At 40.5% G+C, this 18,990-nt stretch overlaps 5 protein-coding genes across 11 annotated transcripts; 4 read left to right on the plus strand and 1 right to left on the minus strand.

Moving 5' to 3' along the window:
• Positions 1-184: 184 nt before the first annotated feature.
• Positions 185-4,339, plus strand: tcaim (T cell activation inhibitor, mitochondrial). Of its 3 annotated transcripts, none has more exons than XM_037273914.1 (11): positions 185-258; positions 862-963; positions 1,133-1,265; positions 1,435-1,585; positions 1,676-1,931; positions 2,214-2,336; positions 2,477-2,574; positions 2,861-2,952; positions 3,037-3,269; positions 3,347-3,478; positions 3,560-4,339. In XM_037273914.1, exons 2-11 carry the CDS (start codon positions 929-931, stop codon positions 3,783-3,785), a joined length of 1,479 nt encoding a protein of 492 aa, XP_037129809.1. In that variant the 5' UTR covers positions 185-258; positions 862-928; the 3' UTR covers positions 3,786-4,339. The 3 variants fall into 3 exon arrangements, with proteins under 3 accessions (XP_037129809.1, XP_037129811.1, XP_037129812.1); XM_037273916.1 differs by having other exon boundaries at positions 246-323; XM_037273917.1 differs by lacking the exons at positions 185-258; positions 1,435-1,585 and having other exon boundaries at positions 843-963; positions 1,836-1,931.
• Positions 4,340-4,445: 106 nt separating this feature from the next.
• Positions 4,446-10,702, minus strand: cnot10 (CCR4-NOT transcription complex, subunit 10). 4 transcript variants are annotated; one of them, XM_037273913.1, is made up of 19 exons: positions 10,508-10,702; positions 9,237-9,328; positions 8,775-8,936; positions 8,542-8,692; positions 8,291-8,427; positions 8,107-8,181; positions 7,948-8,031; positions 7,714-7,831; positions 7,414-7,563; positions 7,126-7,328; positions 6,892-7,013; positions 6,599-6,778; positions 6,377-6,457; positions 6,076-6,189; positions 5,863-5,993; positions 5,582-5,614; positions 5,280-5,407; positions 4,922-4,997; positions 4,446-4,807 (listed from the first exon to the last, which is right to left on the minus strand). In XM_037273913.1, exons 1-19 carry the CDS (start codon positions 10,521-10,523, stop codon positions 4,665-4,667), a joined length of 2,196 nt encoding a protein of 731 aa, XP_037129808.1. In that variant the 5' UTR covers positions 10,524-10,702; the 3' UTR covers positions 4,446-4,664. The 4 variants fall into 4 exon arrangements, with proteins under 4 accessions (XP_037129808.1, XP_037129806.1, XP_037129807.1 ...); XM_037273911.1 differs by having other exon boundaries at positions 5,582-5,617; XM_037273912.1 differs by having other exon boundaries at positions 8,291-8,430.
• A 563-nt stretch (positions 10,703-11,265) lies between these two features.
• Positions 11,266-13,038, plus strand: calhm6 (calcium homeostasis modulator family member 6). Of its 2 annotated transcripts, none has more exons than XM_037274084.1 (2): positions 11,266-11,852; positions 12,437-13,038. In XM_037274084.1, the coding sequence occupies exons 1-2, from the start codon at positions 11,313-11,315 to the stop codon at positions 12,731-12,733; spliced, it is 837 nt and encodes a 278-aa protein (XP_037129979.1). In that variant the 5' UTR covers positions 11,266-11,312; the 3' UTR covers positions 12,734-13,038. The 2 variants fall into 2 exon arrangements, with proteins under 2 accessions (XP_037129979.1, XP_037129977.1); XM_037274082.1 differs by having other exon boundaries at positions 11,269-11,852; positions 12,317-13,038.
• A 130-nt stretch (positions 13,039-13,168) lies between these two features.
• LOC119136016 (calcium homeostasis modulator protein 5) lies at positions 13,169-15,833 on the plus strand. The gene is made up of 2 exons (XM_037274085.1): positions 13,169-14,643; positions 15,179-15,833. The coding sequence occupies exons 1-2, from the start codon at positions 14,101-14,103 to the stop codon at positions 15,566-15,568; spliced, it is 933 nt and encodes a 310-aa protein (XP_037129980.1). The 5' UTR covers positions 13,169-14,100; the 3' UTR covers positions 15,569-15,833.
• Positions 15,834-16,212: 379 nt separating this feature from the next.
• rwdd1 (RWD domain containing 1) lies at positions 16,213-18,920 on the plus strand. The gene is made up of 7 exons (XM_037273096.1): positions 16,213-16,404; positions 16,678-16,743; positions 17,008-17,138; positions 17,458-17,601; positions 17,820-17,952; positions 18,216-18,278; positions 18,518-18,920. Exons 1-7 carry the CDS (start codon positions 16,332-16,334, stop codon positions 18,628-18,630), a joined length of 723 nt encoding a protein of 240 aa, XP_037128991.1. The 5' UTR covers positions 16,213-16,331; the 3' UTR covers positions 18,631-18,920.
• The last annotated feature ends 70 nt before the right edge of the window (positions 18,921-18,990 follow it).

Below are 18,990 nucleotides of genomic sequence, written 5' to 3' on the forward strand. Positions count from 1 at the left end.
GGTAGTAATTTGCCCAAATCTTTCATCACGTATTTGCACGAGAATTTGTCTTAAAACTTCTTTTATTTTTTCCGTCCAAACATGCTTTTAATCACAGTGGGGTTGAAAAAAGTTCAGAACCATTGACGCAGTGAACTCCATGGGCGAAGGCTCCTCCAGTCCAGCTGAGGGCACTAAAGAGCAAATATATGACCAATGAAGAAGAAGACCGAAGACTCCAACCAGTCCAGCAGGCAGCTCCCATGAGCCCCAGGCAAGGTAAACAGTTATCAGCTGGAATAACGGCAGTACAGTACTTACCTCTTCAAGTCTTTCACTTTAATGCCAGTTTACTCATTAACTGTGTCTTTTGCAATAATAAGGATTTAATGTTCTCACAGCTAGCCATGTTATTGAAGCTCATAGCACCCATGATTTACTTGCAGGAATGACAATCGCTCTTATGACGTAATTGTTATTGTTTTGACGTAGTTGTTTTGACTGGACTGATCATGTATGATATGCATTTATTGTGGTGTGTTTAAGAATGGTCAAACGTAATTTGTTACCTCATCTCGTCAATGTATGATATAATTTGGTAATGATCAACTTACACAATGCATTTTTGCAATGCCTTTTTTCCTTCTCATCTTTTAATAAATTGTGGAGGAATGTCCTGTGGTTGCTCATGGTACTGTTGGGCCATATTTTCACCACTTGATGATAACTGTCTTTATCCCTTTGACGTATTCCACTGTATATTTAATGTCTTGGGGGGAAGAATTGCCCCTCTTGTTTTTAATGTACGGTAACATAAACCTTGATTTTGAACAGGGTTGTGCAGACTTTTTATGTTCACTGTACTGTCACTTTTGATGGCAGGACTACTGATGGAGCGATTGCTGGGATCATGAACTAAAGTTCATCTGACCACAGCACAGCATTAACTATGTCTGTCCACTGCCTCCTGCGCTGCACCATCAGGTAACTCTGAGTGACTCAGCTCCAGAACAACAAGATTTAAAACGAAGGTTTGGGTAATAGTAGTGATTAAATTACAGTTACAGTTGGGATGACTGTTTTTCGAAGGAAAAATATACAGCATGTGTTCAGTATTTCTATGCTACTTGTTGAAAATGTTTCTCTTCTGTAGGCTGGAAAGAAAACATGTAGCCACACATTTGTTCCTGCAGCGAGCTCTGTCTGGAGCGGACGCCGTCAATGCTCTCAGACCATTTTACTTTGCCGTCCATCCTGACTTCTTTGGCCAGTATCCCATGGAGCGGGTAAGTCAGTCATTTTCACGTTCACAATTTTACATTTCCTTGACTGTGCAACAAATACATAGTGATGTGTTTGATGGACTTATGTGCCCGTGTAGTTTTCTTAATAATTGTGCTTCATGGATCATCACTCTGCTTTTGAGGTTGTTTATAGGTTTGATGCGATTTACAGGAAGTGAATGAAAATTCCTTAAAGAGGTTAAATGGCTATTTGGAAAGTCTTCTGAAACCGGGCTTGCGTTCAGTTCAACCAACGAGGCTCACCTTTTATGTGAGAGAGACGAAAGACAGCAGTGAGGCGCAGCAAGATCTCCTCACCTCAGGTACAGATCAGATTTTATACAGTAATATTTCCCACAATAACTATCTATGTTGTTTCTATAGAAGCTTTCAACATTCTTACTTGGTTTAAGGGTTCCGTTCAGTGAGCTTTGTCTTGCATACCAACGATGTCCTGAGCACAGTGACGAATGTGTTAAAGTCCTGCAGTCTGCCCATGGAGCACATGAAGGAACTTGAAGCAGTTGCTAAATCTTCCCCAAGTCCAGCTGAAGCCGCCATTCCTTTCTACAGACCCATCAAGTGGGATAAGAGCTACTATACCTTCACTGGCTTCAGAGACCCTGAGGAGGAGCTGCAACAGGCCGCAAGAGTTCAGCCTACTCTCAAGTTAGTAACACTGGACTCACATTTCGCGATGGAGACATTTTTGTTCTATTTATTTGCTTGTGCATGCATAGTGGTTAATTTACATAAACTCACCCATGATTTGGCAATCTGGCACAATAGTGACATTAATATTGACTTAATATTAAAACATATTACTGATAAGTACTGTAATAGTTTTTGGCCATTTTTTCCACACTCTTCTTATTTAGACTGGAGGCTCAACATACAGACCTAAAGATGATACTAAATGTACATAGGATACGTTTTTTTTTTCTCTGGCAGTATATGGCTTCAAAACAATGAGCCAGAGGCGACGAAGAAGCACAATGATAGTCTTCCTCGAAGAGGAGAACTCAAACGGTTGAAGGAGGAACTGTGCCGCAAATTTGCTCTGGCTGACATCAGGTACATCCAAACATTGAATACTTTTGAACTAATACAATGACAAAAGAGAGACAGACAGCAGCCAAAACAAATTTTGAGTGTGCACCAGCCCTCGGCAGATTTTGTTTGTGTTGCCGGGTAACATCAGGTCCAATGTGCAGGTGGCAGCGCAGTTGGGGAGTGGCCCACAGGTGCGCTCAGCTTCAGAGTCTCAATCGACTGGCTGTGCAGAATCCAGAGGCCATGCGCAACCTACAAGGTAAAAACTGTCATTGGGGCCGTGATCCGCTGATTCTATACGTTATTCATCTGCAAATTTGCTTATTAGTTGGCTTTTCTTTTTAACTTTCCCTCTAGTATTTGCTGGCAAAATCACTTATTTTTGCACTTGTCTGATATAAAATACTGCTTTGGTGCCGTATTGTGGCATCTTAGTAACTGTGAATGCAGGAATTTTGCTGCCATCTTGCACAGGTCATTGATTTTTTTTTTTTTTTTTTTCCCTTCCACCTGACAATGAACAAACATCTCCATTTATTGTCCAGGTCATGCTGTTGTGTTTGCTGACCAATCAGGGATGAATGCCTCCGGCCATGTCATGCTGGGAACTATGGATGTTCACCATCAGTGGACCAAAGTATGTGCTTTCATATTCTTTGAGTCATGCTCAACCCCCCCCCCCCCCTTTTGTGTTCACATGACCAACTTTTGTGCCTCCCAGCTATTTCAACAGCTTCCCGCCTTCCACGTCCTCCAGCAGCAAACAGAGTGGCTCAAGGAGAGGATCAGTCTCCTCCTTGGTGGGACTCGGGTCATTCACGCCGAGAGGCTGGGACCGGTGGAGCCCATCACAGAGCTCTACAGCACCCTCAACACCTTCCATAACAATCTGATATCACAGAGGCTTTGCCTACACCCCAGAAGCCTTGAGGGGCTCAACATGATATTGGAGAAGTACACTCCTCTTATTTGTTCACTTTGGTTTGGACTTTCTCAATGAAGAAGACATGATTTGTCTTTCTTATCATCAGAGGCCGCTCTAGTCCTAGTCTTCATAAGATGGGCCACTTCATCATACCTGCCAACTGTGACCTGCCCAAGCTGCAGGTTTTCCTCCAGAGCCACGCACCTAATGCCAGACAACACACACAACGTAAAAAAATGTGAGTCATTCCTAACAAGAGAAGAAATCATTTTGGTTCATTAGGTGTGTTAACAGCCAACTACTTTGGATATATGTTCAGGCTGCAGGCAGAGGAAGAGGCTTTGATGAAAATGTGTCTCCAAAGTCTTTCTCTTCAGGGTCTTTCCAAAGAGCCCAGTGTCACCTCAAGCCAGATGATTCTTTGTTGTAAAAGGTTGTTGGAACTGCATTCACCCCTCATGCTGGGTCTCCATATTTGTGTTTCTCACTTCTACTCAGTCATGCAGGACGGAGATCTTTGTATCCCCTGGGACTGGAAAGGTTGAACCGGACGAGGTTCAATCAGTCCACAAGGTATCTTTTGCAGTTCAGTTTGTACCCAGTTAGAAATATTTTGTGGCAGTTTACTAATGTGAACCGACAAGAGTTTGGTCCTCAACAAGAGTTTGTGGAGGAACAATATTGTTTGTAATAATGGTTAGTCGCTGCACAGTGGGAATGAAGGATGAATCCGTTCGATACTGTATTTAAAAAAAAAAAGAGGAATCGTTTGCTACTAAGCACTTTATTCACTAAAAATGACCAAATACAGAATCCCTATCAATGCTTAAACTGTAAATAAAGCATGGCCATTACGTTACTTGCGTATTTGGGGAAATATAACGGCCACTAAACGAATAATGGTTGTGTTCAGGTGGGATTAGTCAAGTTAATGTAAACTCAACAGTTAGGTCACGTTCTAATTTGACTCGCGTACACGCGGCTCATCCTTTGACACACTTTTTTGGACACACGTGGCAGTGAATTGTTCCCTCTGTTGTGCATTTCTTTTTGTGGAATTTTGTTTTTTAACCAAAATAAAGGTTCCTTTTTTAACTTATGTTGTTTAGGACTAGCTAATGACTCATTTTCGCCCACTCATCCACACAGTCTTGCAATATGGAGACAGAATAACACTGTAAAACATTATTAAGAGTCATACATCATATAGTAAATTAAATTTTATTTTTTCATTCAGGCCTACTGGCAAAATGAATTTAAAATGAGGATGACCTCAGCAGGTCTCAATTCATAATCACTTCTCACATCAGTCAGACTTGCATTTCATACCGCTCCCAATGCCGAGGCAGGAAGCAGAATAAATATCAAGGCTCCTTAGAGTGCTTGTGTCTGTGGTCTAATGGGTTCAAAGCGAGTTGGAAGGCTCATTTACGTTGGACTTGTGTGAACGGTGAGGGAAGTTGGATCGGCTGCATGAGTTTCTTGCCGGAATCTGGTGACACCCTCTGGACCGCCGCGGGTAGCAGCTGGTTGCGTTTGATGATCTGCAAGGCCAGCTGAGTGTTTCCTGAAGAAACAACTTACCATTAATGTCACTTTTTGATAATGAATGCCAACTGCTGAAAGCAATGACTATTTTGACGTAAAGCCAACAGCTTCATGATTGGAGGTGCCAACTAACCGTTTTGTAGCTCCAAGTAGACTCCCAACAAGATGGCTTCAGGTGGAATCTCCTTCGTATTCACCATGGATGCAGCCTGAGAAAAACAAAAGACGTGTAGTGAAGTCTAATAGTGGAAGAACAAAACTCGTTGAGAAAAAAAATAATCTGAACAATGGGAAACAATACTACAGTGTTAATAGTACAGAGACATTGGGGAATATAATATCAAACACTGGGCACACAAAATTAACTATACAGAGTCACTCAGTGATTAAGAAATGAATCCATGTAAGCAAAAATCTTTTTTTTTGTGTTGAAGAAATATGTCAAGGACCAATTGATGCCATGTGACCGCTGAGCATGCTTACAAGGTTACCTGTTGAAGGCACTTGCGGGCTTTGTCATATTCGCTTCGTAAGCAGTACGCGCTTCCTAGGTTGAAGAGCATCATGGCCCGAGCTGACGTTACATTGCTGGGATAACAGAGCGGGGTCAGCTTGCCTGCTGCAAACAGAAAATGCACAGACAATGAGCAAAAAAATGTTTTACACTCGAATATTTAAGATGAGCATACTATGTCAGTGCCAGATGCTGCTATTCATCATTATTCATAAACTATGCACAGTCAGCATTGGTTTAGGATTTGCTTGGGTAACTGTTGGAATAAAATGAACTTACAAGATTCAACAGGTTCATCTCCTTTATCAGAACCTGCTAAGAAAAACAAAATGCACTTCAATTAATCATTGCAAAACCTTTTCCGACATTCATATAAATAACCTGTACAATTCAAATAAAAAGAATTGTTTTCAAGGGATGTAAAGACTGTGATTAGATCCATTTTGGAGGCCATAGACCTCCTTCAGGCTAGAAAATTGCACTTCAACCTAAGATGTTCGAAGCTATTGTCTGAACACTCAATTTTGCTTCCAACTCTGCTTAAGCAAAAACCAGCAGACCTGGGTCTTGCTCACTGGTCAGCACCCCGATTGACACGTCGATGACATTCTCCGGGTTGAGGTGCGCGATGGCATCGGAGATCCTGTCCAACGAAATGAGGGCCTCAGCCGCGTACAGGTGACCGAGGAACCTGAAGGCAGCAAAGATACAAGTTAACTGATTCCAATCATCAGGTAGCCATAGAGATCAAGAAGCACTTTAAGAGAACTTACTTGAGTGACCCTGACACCTTGGTTTGATGCAACAGTTTCTCAGCATGGTTTAAAGCCATCAGGTTGTCTCCTAGTGCTAAGGCCACATAGGCACTACATGCCAAGATGGAGCATCTGAAGATTGAACAAAACATTACAATTACATATAAGGTACAGATATGAGGTTCCAAGTAAACATGGTGATGCTGTATTTAGTTATTATGCTGAACACAGATGTAGTCGGCTACCAAGCTGCTTTGTCTTGTCTTGCTGAATTTGCCTACGCAGCCCTTGAAAGGTGGAGACATGGCAGTTGAATTACCTGAGGTTTTCAACTTCCTGTTTTCTGAGAGGAGACGATGGCGCCGCAGAGAGTAACCTGTCGGCCTCCTGACCTTTCCCACTGAAAAATAGATGACGGTCATCAGAGCACGTGAAAGGAAATTGACAAACATACAGCAGGAGTGACACAAAGCATCAAAAGCCATTCAGCATTTTTTTTTTTTTATTTAAATTGAAAATTGTATGAGTGCACAGGTCAGACCTGCAGGCATCACTGTTCTCGCTGCCACTCTCGGTGCTTCCTGACTGACTTGAGTTCTTGGAGCTGTTCTCCATCTTGACGTCCTGCTGTTGGTGTTCAGGCAGCAACAGCAGAGAGTTCCTCAGACAAATGGCAGCAAACTCCATACTTGCCACTGGAATGGCTGCTGATTGGCCCTCACTGCAAGACAGACACACGGAGCAATTTAGGAAAGCACAAGAAAGCTCAGCAGGAAAATTGTGCTCAAATAGTTTTATTGTATGCTATGATGAAAGACGAGCAATAGTACTAACCTGTAAATAGTGTTCTGCATGGACTGGGATGCCAAGACGATCTTGCGATGGTATCCCTGTCCCACAATTGACTGAACGATGCCTTTTTTACAAGGTAAACCTTTGCTCTCCTGTTCTGAACCCTACAAACAAACAGTAAAAACAGTGCTAAAAATTTGGGGGAATTCAAATGTATTACAAAAACATTGCAGCATGAGAGTCAGCAAGAGATTATGTAGATTTGATTTGACATACCCCTTTATTAGCAGAGATGCAACACTCTGCGAGCCGCAGCCAAAGTCGAGGATTGGAATGGTAAACCTGCACCGCCTCAATCAGACACTCGAAGGCGGCCAGAGGCCTGCCGATGTGCAGCAACTGGATGCCGCAGTTGTATAGAAGTTCATAGCGTTTGTTGGCTAGTAGAGCACACATGGGGATACCTGCGAATTTCTTAGCTGCAAAGTAGAAGAAAGGGCAGAAGAAAACGTAAGCGCGTCCCTATACTATTACGTACAGAATCACTGACTTTCTTTGACTCACCTTGTCCGTTGCCACCATCTCCGAGCTGTGCACACGTATGGTCATTTTCTTGCAATGCCTTCTTGAAGTAGAAAATTCCGAGGTTATGTTTCCCCATTGCAAAGTGAATGCAGCCAAGATTGTTCCAGAACATACAACGGACACATTCACCTGGGTGGGTCAAGACACAATTCACAAGGAAGATAACAGGTAAAGTGCTGAAACCAGATTCATGTGACACCAACAATTTGCAGTTAAAAAAGGATTTACCCTGGCAAAACAATCAAAACAATTTTAGAACCAGACCCAAAGTACAGTCACCTGTTTTGATGGGGCCGGGGTGTTCTGCTATATTGGAACTGTTGAGCAGCTTCACTGCTTTCCGGTAGTTTCCTCTCAGATATTCAAAGTTGCTCTTAAGGAATAGTGATGGTGCAGACTGACACGGAACAGGAATAAGATTGATTTGTTTTACTTACATTTTTTTTAAACAATTCAGTCATATAGTTCTTTTGTTAAACCAAAATAAATCATGAGGTGCCAAAAGAGACTCACATTTCCTGACGTGTTCATCACTGACTTGATCTCTCTTTTACACGCTTTGGAGGATTTCATTTGAATGTAGGCTCTAACTTTGTACTGTTAAAAAAACAATAGGAAACATAAGGAGGGCGAAAGCAGGAAATGAAGTTGTCTAGATTTCCTCTAGCATACCTGGTGCATCTTTGATTTAGCTGCCTCTATCATGGCAGAAAACTCTGCCTTCTGGTTTCCACCGTCTTTGTTATTCTGTAAGCACAAAAATATAGTTAAAATCTTAGAGTACATTTTGACAGAACTTATCCACCTGCACTGGAGAGCACCATGCGGTCAGTTTTGTAGTCTTGGAGTTAGGTACCTCTCCTTTGCCGTTCTTGTTGCTTCCTTGTACAGAAAGCTTATCCAGCACAGCCAACAGGTGGAGGGCCTTTTCCGGCTGGAACGTGAGCAGGTACAGATCCACCAGCAGGAAACACACGGCCTGAGCAAACTTCTCTTCTAGGACAAATAACAGAATGACTCCATGCCAAACTACAAGGCACGACTTCCTAACATTTTTGTATTTTCATCCGCGACATCTTCAAACGCATAGAAATCACCACAACATACCAAACGGTTCCAGAAATTGATAGAGTTTCTCTCCAATGGAAATGGCTTCTGAGTATTGCCGCATATGGTAGTGAATAATGGCTTGATTGTAGTACAAGAAACTATTTTCAACATCATCCAACCCATCAACATCTTCGGTGGCTGTGTGAACCTGAAGGATTGCAAGGATGGCAATGGGTTATGTTACCGTTCAAGGAAAAGGAGGTGGAGAAATATGAGCCACATTCACTTACCTGGGTCTTCATTGCCATTAGGCTTTGCTTAAGGTTACCTGTGGTAGTCTGACCACTTTTGTAAAACTCTACAATAGCTTTATTCAAAGCAATCTTGTAGTCCTCTTTGTTCAATTCTTGCAAAGCTTCAAGGTTTCTCAAAGACTCGTCGTACTTCTTAGCCTGTGTACAGTGACAATACAGTACAATGAGAGGAATACTATTCTGTCATTCACTTACATTAAAAAACAATGGAAAAAATAGTAGTTTATGGATGGAGGTATTAGGATACTTCATTGTGTTGTAAATAAAAAATAAACATCTCAAGATGTGGAGTAGCGTTTGTGTCAAACTAAGCATTTCTAAATGGGAGTCAATTAAATGCAATTTGTTTTTACTATTTTCAAACAGCCTGGTCTCTCTCACCCGGAAATACTAGGGGCCACTATAACGGTTCATTATAATTCAAATGTGAACACTCACCAAAAACAAATCATATGCACTGGCTGCCATTTGTTTCTCTTGGTCTGTCATTCCAGGTGATGATGACTTGTCATGCTTTGCCTCGTTTTGCTCTGATCAGAAAGAATATGTGTGAAAATGTGCATTATACGTTATACGTCCTACTCATGAGCAACGCTTTGACTTTGTAGTCACATTGACATAATCGGTTATCGTGACATATCGTTTGACCGATTATCATTCATGCAAAGCCTGTAAATCAACTTGAAATAGTTTTCACATTGACATTGCTTTCATCAAAGAGCAGTCAACAGATCCCTTTAAAGTTCCAACTAAAACATACAATGAGCCAAAGTTAGGCAACCCGTAGCTCCAGATCCTCAAGTGGCTATTTTGTCCTTCTGCTGTGGCTCTCTGCGTCTTTGCAAAATAAATAATAAGTTGGAAGTGACTTTTGGCTTTTCCCGGTCGCCACAGCGAGTCACTCACATTGCGTTTGGCAGTTTTTACACCGGTTGCCCCTCCTGACACATATATATATATATTTTTTTTTTAGTCGGTCAAAACATGCATCACTCCAACCACCTATAATCATGTGTGAAGCCCTAGTGTGCCATTTACATTAAGCAAGTACAATAAGTACTTTAATAGCTATTAAATTTAGAATAAATATTTTATATTGATATGTGAATTAGTCTTTTTAAATCATCTGATTGCAAGTGATTAAAAATGATGACGTAACAGGAGCTGACGTCATTTTTGGGTGACAGCAGATGGAGTCATACACGAGGATTCAAATCGACATTGACATCTTGTATAAAAGTACGTTTTTTGTTACATGCAGGAATATATATTTTGCGCTCTGTAGCAGGTATCTGACTTTATAAATGGAACACTATCGTCTTTATTAATACAACAAAAAAACATTTTATGCATTGTTATCTCACTTTAGATGTCAAATGGTTTTTGGCTCACAGGTTATAATTTTTCGTAGGAGATGCTCAACATTGCCCTTTCAGCTTCTCTTAATGCAAATGTACTTGGAAACGATTGGTAGGTCAGCAGGCGTATCACAGATGCTGAAAGTTGACGAGGTGCAGAACTGCTACGTAGTTAAACAGTTCTGCATAATATATATGTATTAAAAAAATCTTGGTCTCGTGCACAATATGTTAATAACCATAGGACCCACAAAAACATCCAAATCCATTTTTCTAGGGATTATATCTAAGTGTAATGCTAGTTCAACTGCTCTTGCTTGCTAACTGGCTAACGTCAACCAATGTCCTTACCTGTGTTTTCTGCCATGTTTAGACTTTTCTGACTTCAGATAAGGATGCTCAATCTAAACGCAAGATGAACTAAACTGTCGATTCAGTTGATTATCGAAATACACTTCAAAAATTGAATCAAAAGTGTCCAATGTATTCAGCATATAAGACTGGTACAACAAAAAATCAGTCGCGTTTCATATTCTTCTTTGTAAATAGAAGACAGTTTGCAACTCACGCGTAAGAATATAGCAGCGCCCTTTGTGGATTGGAGTAAAATGACAACAACAAAATTTGAAAAGGGCTGCTGCTCAGATGATCAAATAAGGTAAAATGTTGATTAATAACAGGAAATATACCCTTCACACTCCTGTAATGGTTATTATTTTAGATATTAAAAAATGCCCAAGAAAGAATTTAACATTCTTAACCGACATGCAAGAGTAACAAAAAATAACCTGCTATTATTACTCTGTAAAAACTATATTCAAACCTTACCTGTCACACCAGAATAAACAATTGTCCATACCCACTGTGAATTTTAACAATAACAGCACATTCTGCCTTCACACAATAATATTTGAGTGAATATGGGATAACTTATTTACAATTACTTCAACGTGTTAGAAGGTTAAGGTAAAAACATGTGACCATGAATTGTGACTTTTTGATTTTGCTGTAACTATATACCTATGAATAAACCATTGCTAGATAGCTGACACCTGTGGGTGTTTGTGGTTTGTGGTTAAGGGGAGGAGGAACAAAACTGAGTAGTGACACCACACTCTTACATACTGTATTTAAAAAAGTCACACAGCAGTCCGAGATGGATAAGTTTAATGCAGTCCTCAAGATTGCCAACAAACAGACAAACCTTGGTTTCGGGTTAATCTCCTTGCTGACGGCTGGAGGAGAGCAGATCTTCTCCTCGGTGCTCTTCAAGTGCCCCTGCAACGAGCTCAACTTCCTTTACGGCATGGTGTTCCTGTTAGTACCTGCTCTGGCTCTGCTACTTTTAGCTTATATCTTAAGTAAAAAGATGTGGAAGATGATGACAGGGTTTTGCCAACGTGGGGCCTATGCATCCTGCTGTAAGAGGATGTCTCACTGTCTGAGGATAATCTTTCAGATCAGCACCACAGCCCTGGTGGCACCATCCAGTTGGATTGCCGTGGCTCTGCTAAACGGGAACTACTTTGAGTGTGCAATGACAGGTGTCAATGTGAGTGATTACAGTGAACGTCTCTGCGGCGGTGCGACTTCTCTGATCCAATGTCGAAAGGAGCTTCCCAAGTTTCCTTGTGGAGGAGGAAGCAGTGTCAATGACAGACAAGCCGTGCTGCTTACGCTCAGGGCTCACTCACAGGTCAGTTTTCATTTTACCTTTAAACACCATGAGAACACGTTTTCCATATCGGATGGCTATCAATAGTTTTGATTCATTTTAGGGGCTTTGTAAAACATATACAGTAGATGAACATTCAAATGTTTTTCAATGGCCGTCATTGACACGTGGATTTTTGTATTCAGGGGCCACCCTGGCCCTTATCACCTGCAAATAGTAGTTTTTGAGTTGTAATATCAACGTTCACCACTAGATGGCATATATTGTGTAGTTGTGCTTGCACTGGGTCTTGTACTACTCTGTATAATGTCATTAAGCCCAATAATTGTTTGTGGATTTGGAATGACATGCAAGAGCAACATTGTTCTTGTATAATCTTCAAATGTTGAATTGACTGAAGTACAGTTGATATTTCCAATAACAGTACCACGTGTCTTGCAACTCAATTTCCCCTTGTTCTAAAAATTGTGTATCAATAATTGTAGATCCTTGGTTGGCTGCTGATTGCATCTGTTATGTTGTCCAACATTCTGTTGACCTGTTTGGCTCGGTGCACCTCACCCGTCAGCTACCTGCAACTCAAGTTCTGGAAGGTTTATTCTCAGGAGGAGAGCAACCTCATGGACTCCTACACCATGAAACATGCCAAAGAACTAGCAGAGAGAAACCTAGAAAGTTTCTTCGAACAGACAATGCCCCGACATGTCATCACTCCTTCCAGCAAAGATTGGGAGAACATCTCCACGCTCTACAAGTTCAGTACCAAAGACTACTACTACAGCACATTACACAAGTATGTGGAGACTGGAATGGCGCGAATGGCCTCTGTCAAATCAGCTGAGTCACCTGCAGACAATCCTGCTGTTCTTAATTTTGTGGATGAAGGCGGGATGGGCTTGTAAGGACGATTTGACAATTTGCCAAAATATTGAAATTTAATGTAAGAGCACAAAAATGCATATTTTTGAGAAGTCATATACTTGCGGAAATAAAGTCTGAGATTTACATGGCGCCCAATCGAAAGGTCTCAATGGTTTCAAATAGGAAATGCTCACATCCGATCATTTTCTTTACATGGGGCTGCGTTGTGTACCAAAATAGTCACACACATTTTGTGTCTGTTACTCTGTTGGGCCAAACGGAAAGTTCAAATTTCATGTTTGTGTGCAAGACAAATAAAGACAATTATTCTACTCAGATCAACCTACAACCTACGCTGTGAGCCTGCTTAAATCATGACTCATGGAGGATGGGCCTTTTAGTGGGAAGATGGTGGGATCCAAATCAGGCTGTTAAAATAATAGGAGAGTAGATTGTACGATTGACTTCTGAATGAACAGCGATATAAGAAAAAGAAATCAAAAGTGTAAACAGCTACTGTATTTGTAAAACTTGGTGTCATTGGCGTAAGTCTAATAGACGAGATAATAAGCCTGTTTGTTGCGTATCACTGGTGTTTCACATTAGCAGCCTTTTACAAGGCACTTAGTCTTGAGTAGTCACTGAGGCTGGAACAGTCAAACCACTGAGAGGATGTGATTTCGTCTTCATTTTGCTGAGCTGCATGATGCTGACTGGCTGTGTTGCAATAACAATGGTATGTTTTGTACGGAAACATTCAATAGAAGAAGTGGTGTCATTCTGCATGATTTCTTGTTGCTTGCAACTTTCCTTTCCTTGCATGCTTTGTCCAGATGTATGATTTTATTATGAAATGACAGTTGGTGATTTTACAAAGGTTGGTTCAGTTACCATATAACAAAAAAAATGTGAATGAAAGAAATCATTTTACTTTGAATTTTACTGGTCGTTTCCAAGTTTACCTTTAAATATGATCAGGGCATTGCAGTAACAAAGAGGCTATGCTTTTAGAGCCTGCATTATTGTCAAGAGACTCGGGTTGGTAATCAGCAAAACAGGATATGCAGGATTTTCATTGCACAGTTGGAGGCGAAGAGTAGACAGAAACAGACAAGGTGCTGTGTAACATATTTTTGCAGCCTTTCTTTTACTGTTACCTCCTGTATTTTGTGACTTTCCTTGGGTTAAGTGTAGATTTGATGAATGAAAAGCAATGAGAGCGTAGGAGTAGCTGAGGGACAGAGGGAGGAGTCTGAAGGGAAGAGCACAAACCAAAGGGAGGGGCACTGTTTTTGTCTCCAGCAACCCCTAGCAAATGCCTATTGCTTGATGGTCCACATTTTCATTCTGCTCTCTTTTTCTTCTGGTTTATTACTTGTGGAGCGCGTCTAAATCCCCCACTGGTACCATGGATAAATTCCAGACGGTCCTTCGTTTCTTCATGAACCAGAAAGCCACAATTGGCTACAGTTTTATGGCTCTCCTGACAATAGGCGGGGAGCGAGTCTTCTCCATGGTCTCCTTTCAGTGTCCCTGCAACCACGATCAGAACTTTGCCTATGGACTCACATTCCTGCTTGGACCTGCGGCTGTGCTTTTGGTTTTAGGACTGTTCTTCAGTGCTAGATTGTGGAGGCTTTACACTGGCTGCTGCCTCAATCCCATGAAGCTTTGTCCCCGCGGTAGATGCTTTGGATGCTTCAGGGTGTTCATGAGCATCTTTACAGGGGCTTGTGTGGCTCCTATAATGTGGCTCTCTGTGGCCCTGCTCAATGGGACTTTTTATGAGTGTGCTGTCAGCGGTCTCGACGACAATCTGGTGGTGGACCTGTTCTGTAAAAACAAGACCCTGAAGTGTCGGGAGGAGCTAGCCAGAGTTCCCTGTGGCCGGTCCAAGTTATCTGAAGAGGAGCGCATGGATCTGCTGCTAATGTTCAGGGCCCAATCTCAGGTAAGGGAATTTTGGGACTTTATGTACCATTTCTGTTGTGCAGTGTATGCCGTATTATATTTTCTGCGGTCCTGGAGGCAGTCTACAGAAACAAGCCCCAACTTGTAACTTAAATGTTGGCTCTTGTTAACATGCTGGTATATTCTCCCCAGCTTTGTCATGAACAGTTTGTAGTTTGTCGGCAGGGTACACCCAAAAACATTTCTTAAAACAAACACACATCCACTTAATTTTTATAACCCCAACATTGAATTTGCAATTTGACAGACAAAAAGCAGTCCCAGATTTGACTTGTAGATTTAGTAGACACCCTCTGATTTGAAATGTGCCTTTCAAACTTTTGACCCAACGTCCAAGTGGATTTGGTTTGATAAATTAGAAGTCTCCAGGATAAGATTGTGTCATAAAATGTTGTGACTAATCTCTGGTAACATTCCACTTTAAATGTAGGCAGGTGTGAAATCTTCGTATATTTGCTTTCTGTGCAATGTCATGATTATCTGGTATAGTGTTGACTATTATTTTGTACCTGCAGATTCTTGGCTGGTGCATTATCATCATCGCAGCCACATTTGGGCTTCTTGGTACCTGCTACAAAAATTGCCGTTCCAAAGTTAGCTTCCTGCAATCCACATTCTGGAAACGCTATGTGGAGAAAGAACGGGAGCACTTTGAGGCTTACACTCTGGAATATGCCTCCAAACTGGCTGAAAGAAACCTACAAAGTTTTTTTGAGAACAAGGATCCTGATCCATTCCCTTTCCCAAGCCATAAGGCCTGGGAGGAGATCTCTGCACTCTACACTTTCTCAACGAGCGAACAATATTACAGCACCCTACAATGTTATGTGGAGAGAGTGGACAGGGACTTTGTGCCAGAGAAGAGACCTGTGATGGACTTCGAGGATGAAATTGAAATGAAATAAAGTTTTTGTGTGTGTGTGTATGAATAAAACAACAGACTGTGGGGACTGTTACAGAATAATTAAAGGCCACAACGATTTTTTTTACCTTTAAGGCCTTCTATCATATAATTCTACAGAATCCATCCTTTGATAAATAACATACTAGAGAACTTAATAAGTTGCAGATAATATGTACTTGCTCTTTGGAGTTGGTATTTTAATTGCATATTATTAATCATTCCATTGTCATTAACATACTACTTTGTATCTAAAGAAGTTCAACATGCTTTGGTACATCTGTGTGAGTAATTTAAAAAAAAAAAAAAAAAAAAAAAAGATTCGGCTAGGAGAGTAGAATGATTTTGTTTTTCAACCGAGCTTGACGGTATAAATAGCGTGTTTTTTTTATTTTTTAACCTAGTTCACACCCCATACCAGTAGACGGCGGTAATGCGCATTAACGTTTCTTATCAACCACCATAAAACTACAAGAAGAATACACGCAGACAAAAATAATAGAAACAGAAAAGTCGTTCTGTTTCTGCAACACACAAACAGCGCGAAAACATGATTAAATAAAATATGAATAGAGTTACAATCCGCATTACATAACACAGTAGATAACTGCGGATTTTTTTTGCTAATTTCAAAATGATTAATGCACAGACCCTGGATATAATCGATCGTCATCGAACCACCGGAACACGCAGCATGTGATGGTAGCTGCATGCAACACCAGAGGGATGATTTCGCTAACTGCTAGATAACCTGCAACAACGTGAAAATGACAGACTACGCTGAAGAGCAAAGAAATGAACTAGAAGCTATTGAGTCGATATACCCTGACTCTTTTACAGGTGTGAATTCATTCCTGTTGACGTCTGAGCAAAAGACAGCTAACACTCGGGTGTCTTAGCAATACCTTAACAACTTTTTGTGGAAGTATCTTGAAAATCTACCCATATGTTAAGATGACATAGGTTATTTGTTTCCAATAATAATGATATTCTATACTACTATGATATTTATATCTTATGTACCCCACTAATGATTCATTCGGTTGAGATAGACTATTGAGATAAAGTGGTTGGATGGATTTCATCATATTAACGAATTTGATTCGGTTACAGTGCTTTCAGAGGATCCCATCAGCTTCACCATCACTGTCACGTCAGATGCGGGAGAAAATGGCGAAAGTGAGTATGTTATGTATGTTGGTTAAATAAATTGCTTTGTCCTTCATAAATCTGTCTTATTTTCTTGAATTTAGTAGTAGTTGTGATGATGGTGTTTTGAAATAGATAATACATACTGGTTGTCTTCCTTATAATGTTTTTCTCCATATGAGTTTGATACAATAGTCAGTAGTGTTCCAGACTACTCGCTTTGATTTACTGTTGCAATGAATTCAATTAGGTTTGTATGCTGATGTTGTGTTTTTTATTAAATACCCTTTTCAGCTGTGGAAGCAACTTTAAAGTTCACATATGTTGAAAAATACCCAGATGAACCCCCACTATGGGAGGTCCACTCCCAAGAGAACCTGGAAAACAATGATATGGATGACATCCTCACATTATTGCAGCAACAGGTCTGAACATAACACAAACTGTATGTGATTTTTTTGATGGTTATTGACTCCTGGTTTTTCCTCTAAGTCAAGGATGTTTTCAGTCTTATGGGAAAACATTACACAAAGTTGTTGAATAAAGATGTACATATTTTGTGTCAAGGCTGAATTATAAACAAAAGTCAAAGACCGTCTTTTTGTATAGGTATGCATTTATGTATATTAGTCTACTGTTTGAATTTAGTGTTCTTAAAACAAGATCATTAAGTTCTTTACAGTTCATGGACTGCATTGGAATCCATTTCATCGCTAGGGTTTGTCATTTTCTTTTCATTTGCAGTCAGAAGAAAATCTGGGAATGGTGATGATTTTTACCCTGGTGACAGCAGTGCAGGAGAAACTCAATGAAATTGTGGACTTGATGAAGAACAGACGAGAAGAAGAGAAACTGCGGAAAGAGATGGAGGCCGAGGAAGCAGAGAAGGTAGCAGCGTGACACTACTGTATAAACTGAAGGCTGTGTATGAAGATTGTAATTCCCTCATTTTGTTTGGCGATTCGGACAGCCAGCTCACCATCTCCTCGTCACATATTATGTGACAACTGTATTTGTCGTGACGCACCGTGACTTTTTGGATTGATGATAGTGCACAATGTTTTGGAGTTAGAGGATGATGAGGATACTACACGTGTGCTTGACAGGTGGCGTTCCAGGGTACAGTGGTAACGATTGAGAACTTCCTGGCATGGAAAGCCAAGTTTGAACTCGAAATGGCTGACATACGGAGGAAAAGACAAAAAGAAGAGGAGCAATCAGGAAAAACAAAGCTCACTGGTAAATGCTTGATCTTTCACCTACATCATTTTTGGCCCTGCAGTTTAATTAATTTTGTCACCAAACAGAAATGTAGTAGATGTTTTGATTCATTACTATACAGATTTGAAACATTTGTAAGGTAAGGGTTCTTGTGATGGGAATAAAATAACATGATAAATACTAAATACACAAAACATCTGCTGAGTTTACACCTTTATGACAGTGATTTTAATTCTGAATTTCCAGTATTTGAAATTGAAAAGCATATGATTTTTACACAGGCAAACAGCTGTTTGAGACGGACCACAATTTGGACACGTCAGACATCCAGTTCCTTGAAGATGGTAACTTGTTGAAGTCATTGACAAACATGCATGAAAGAAGTTGATTTCATAGTTATACCATTGTTTTACATTATCTTAAAATGTCAGTCAGAGTGATGTAGTGTTGGAATTATTTCAAATTTGATAAGGGTAACCTCAGTTGATACATTTTCTATACCAATATAGATAAAACAAATGCATGTCATGAACTTACCTGCTTATTGTTGAAAGTCTCTCCTCCTGTCTGTCTTGTCTTTCAGTTGGAAACAATGTTGAGGTGGATGAATCATTGTTCCAGGACATCGAGGACTTAGATTTGGAGGATGATGACCCTGACTTTGACCCTTTAGAGATGGGTAGTTATGAGGACTAAAGCTGCGCTACCAAAAAAGGACTGTTGGCGACTGACAGAAGAACCATTTCGTTTGTCTGAAAAATTATTACTTGGCCAAACACATGAAGAAGATCCAATGCAATTCAATAAGACACTAACAGCAATTAGAGTGGCAATCTTTGTCAAAGCATCATTAATTCCCTCCTGTTTAAAGTTGCTTCATCATTGACTTCTGGTGCTGTCCACAAGGTTGTACTATAATCAGACAGTGTATACCAGTAGTGTATTTCACAAATCCACTCAATAAATTCAAAATGAAGTGCTTAATATTTTATGCATATCACCCAAAGACATCTAGATTGGGGTAGACCAGGTTGAGGGCATCTCAAGTTTAAAGAT

The sequence above is a fragment of the Syngnathus acus genome, chromosome 16, assembly GCF_901709675.1.
Source record: "Syngnathus acus chromosome 16, fSynAcu1.2, whole genome shotgun sequence".
NCBI lineage: Eukaryota > Metazoa > Chordata > Actinopteri > Syngnathiformes > Syngnathidae > Syngnathus > Syngnathus acus.

Excerpts from the sequence above, each read along its gene's own strand:
- tcaim (XM_037273914.1), top strand. The coding sequence starts at position 929 with ATGTCTGTCCACTGCCTCCTGCGCTGCACCATCAG. Across the intron at positions 1,586-1,675 it reads GCAAGATCTCCTCACCTCAG|GGTTCCGTTCAGTGAGCTTT; the intron begins GTACAGATCAGA and ends ACTTGGTTTAAG. Across the intron at positions 2,575-2,860 it reads GGCCATGCGCAACCTACAAG|GTCATGCTGTTGTGTTTGCT; the intron begins GTAAAAACTGTC and ends TTTATTGTCCAG.
- cnot10 (XM_037273910.1), bottom strand. Across the intron at positions 8,937-9,236 it reads GTGCATATGATTTGTTTTTG|GCTAAGAAGTACGACGAGTC; the intron begins GTGAGTGTTCAC and ends CACTGTACACAG. Across the intron at positions 6,190-6,376 it reads CAGGAAGTTGAAAACCTCAG|ATGCTCCATCTTGGCATGTA; the intron begins GTAATTCAACTG and ends TTCAATCTTCAG.
- calhm6 (XM_037274082.1), top strand. The coding sequence starts at position 11,313 with ATGGATAAGTTTAATGCAGTCCTCAAGATTGCCAACAAACAGACAAAC. Across the intron at positions 11,853-12,316 it reads CGCTCAGGGCTCACTCACAG|ATCCTTGGTTGGCTGCTGAT; the intron begins GTCAGTTTTCAT and ends CAATAATTGTAG.
- LOC119136016 (XM_037274085.1), top strand. The coding sequence starts at position 14,101 with ATGGATAAATTCCAGACGGTCCTTCGTTTCTTCATGAACCAGAAAGCC. Across the intron at positions 14,644-15,178 it reads TGTTCAGGGCCCAATCTCAG|ATTCTTGGCTGGTGCATTAT; the intron begins GTAAGGGAATTT and ends TTGTACCTGCAG.
- rwdd1 (XM_037273096.1), top strand. The coding sequence starts at position 16,332 with ATGACAGACTACGCTGAAGAGCAAAGAAATGAACTAGAAGCTATTGAG. Across the intron at positions 16,744-17,007 it reads TGCGGGAGAAAATGGCGAAA|CTGTGGAAGCAACTTTAAAG; the intron begins GTGAGTATGTTA and ends TACCCTTTTCAG. Across the intron at positions 18,279-18,517 it reads CATCCAGTTCCTTGAAGATG|TTGGAAACAATGTTGAGGTG; the intron begins GTAACTTGTTGA and ends CTTGTCTTTCAG.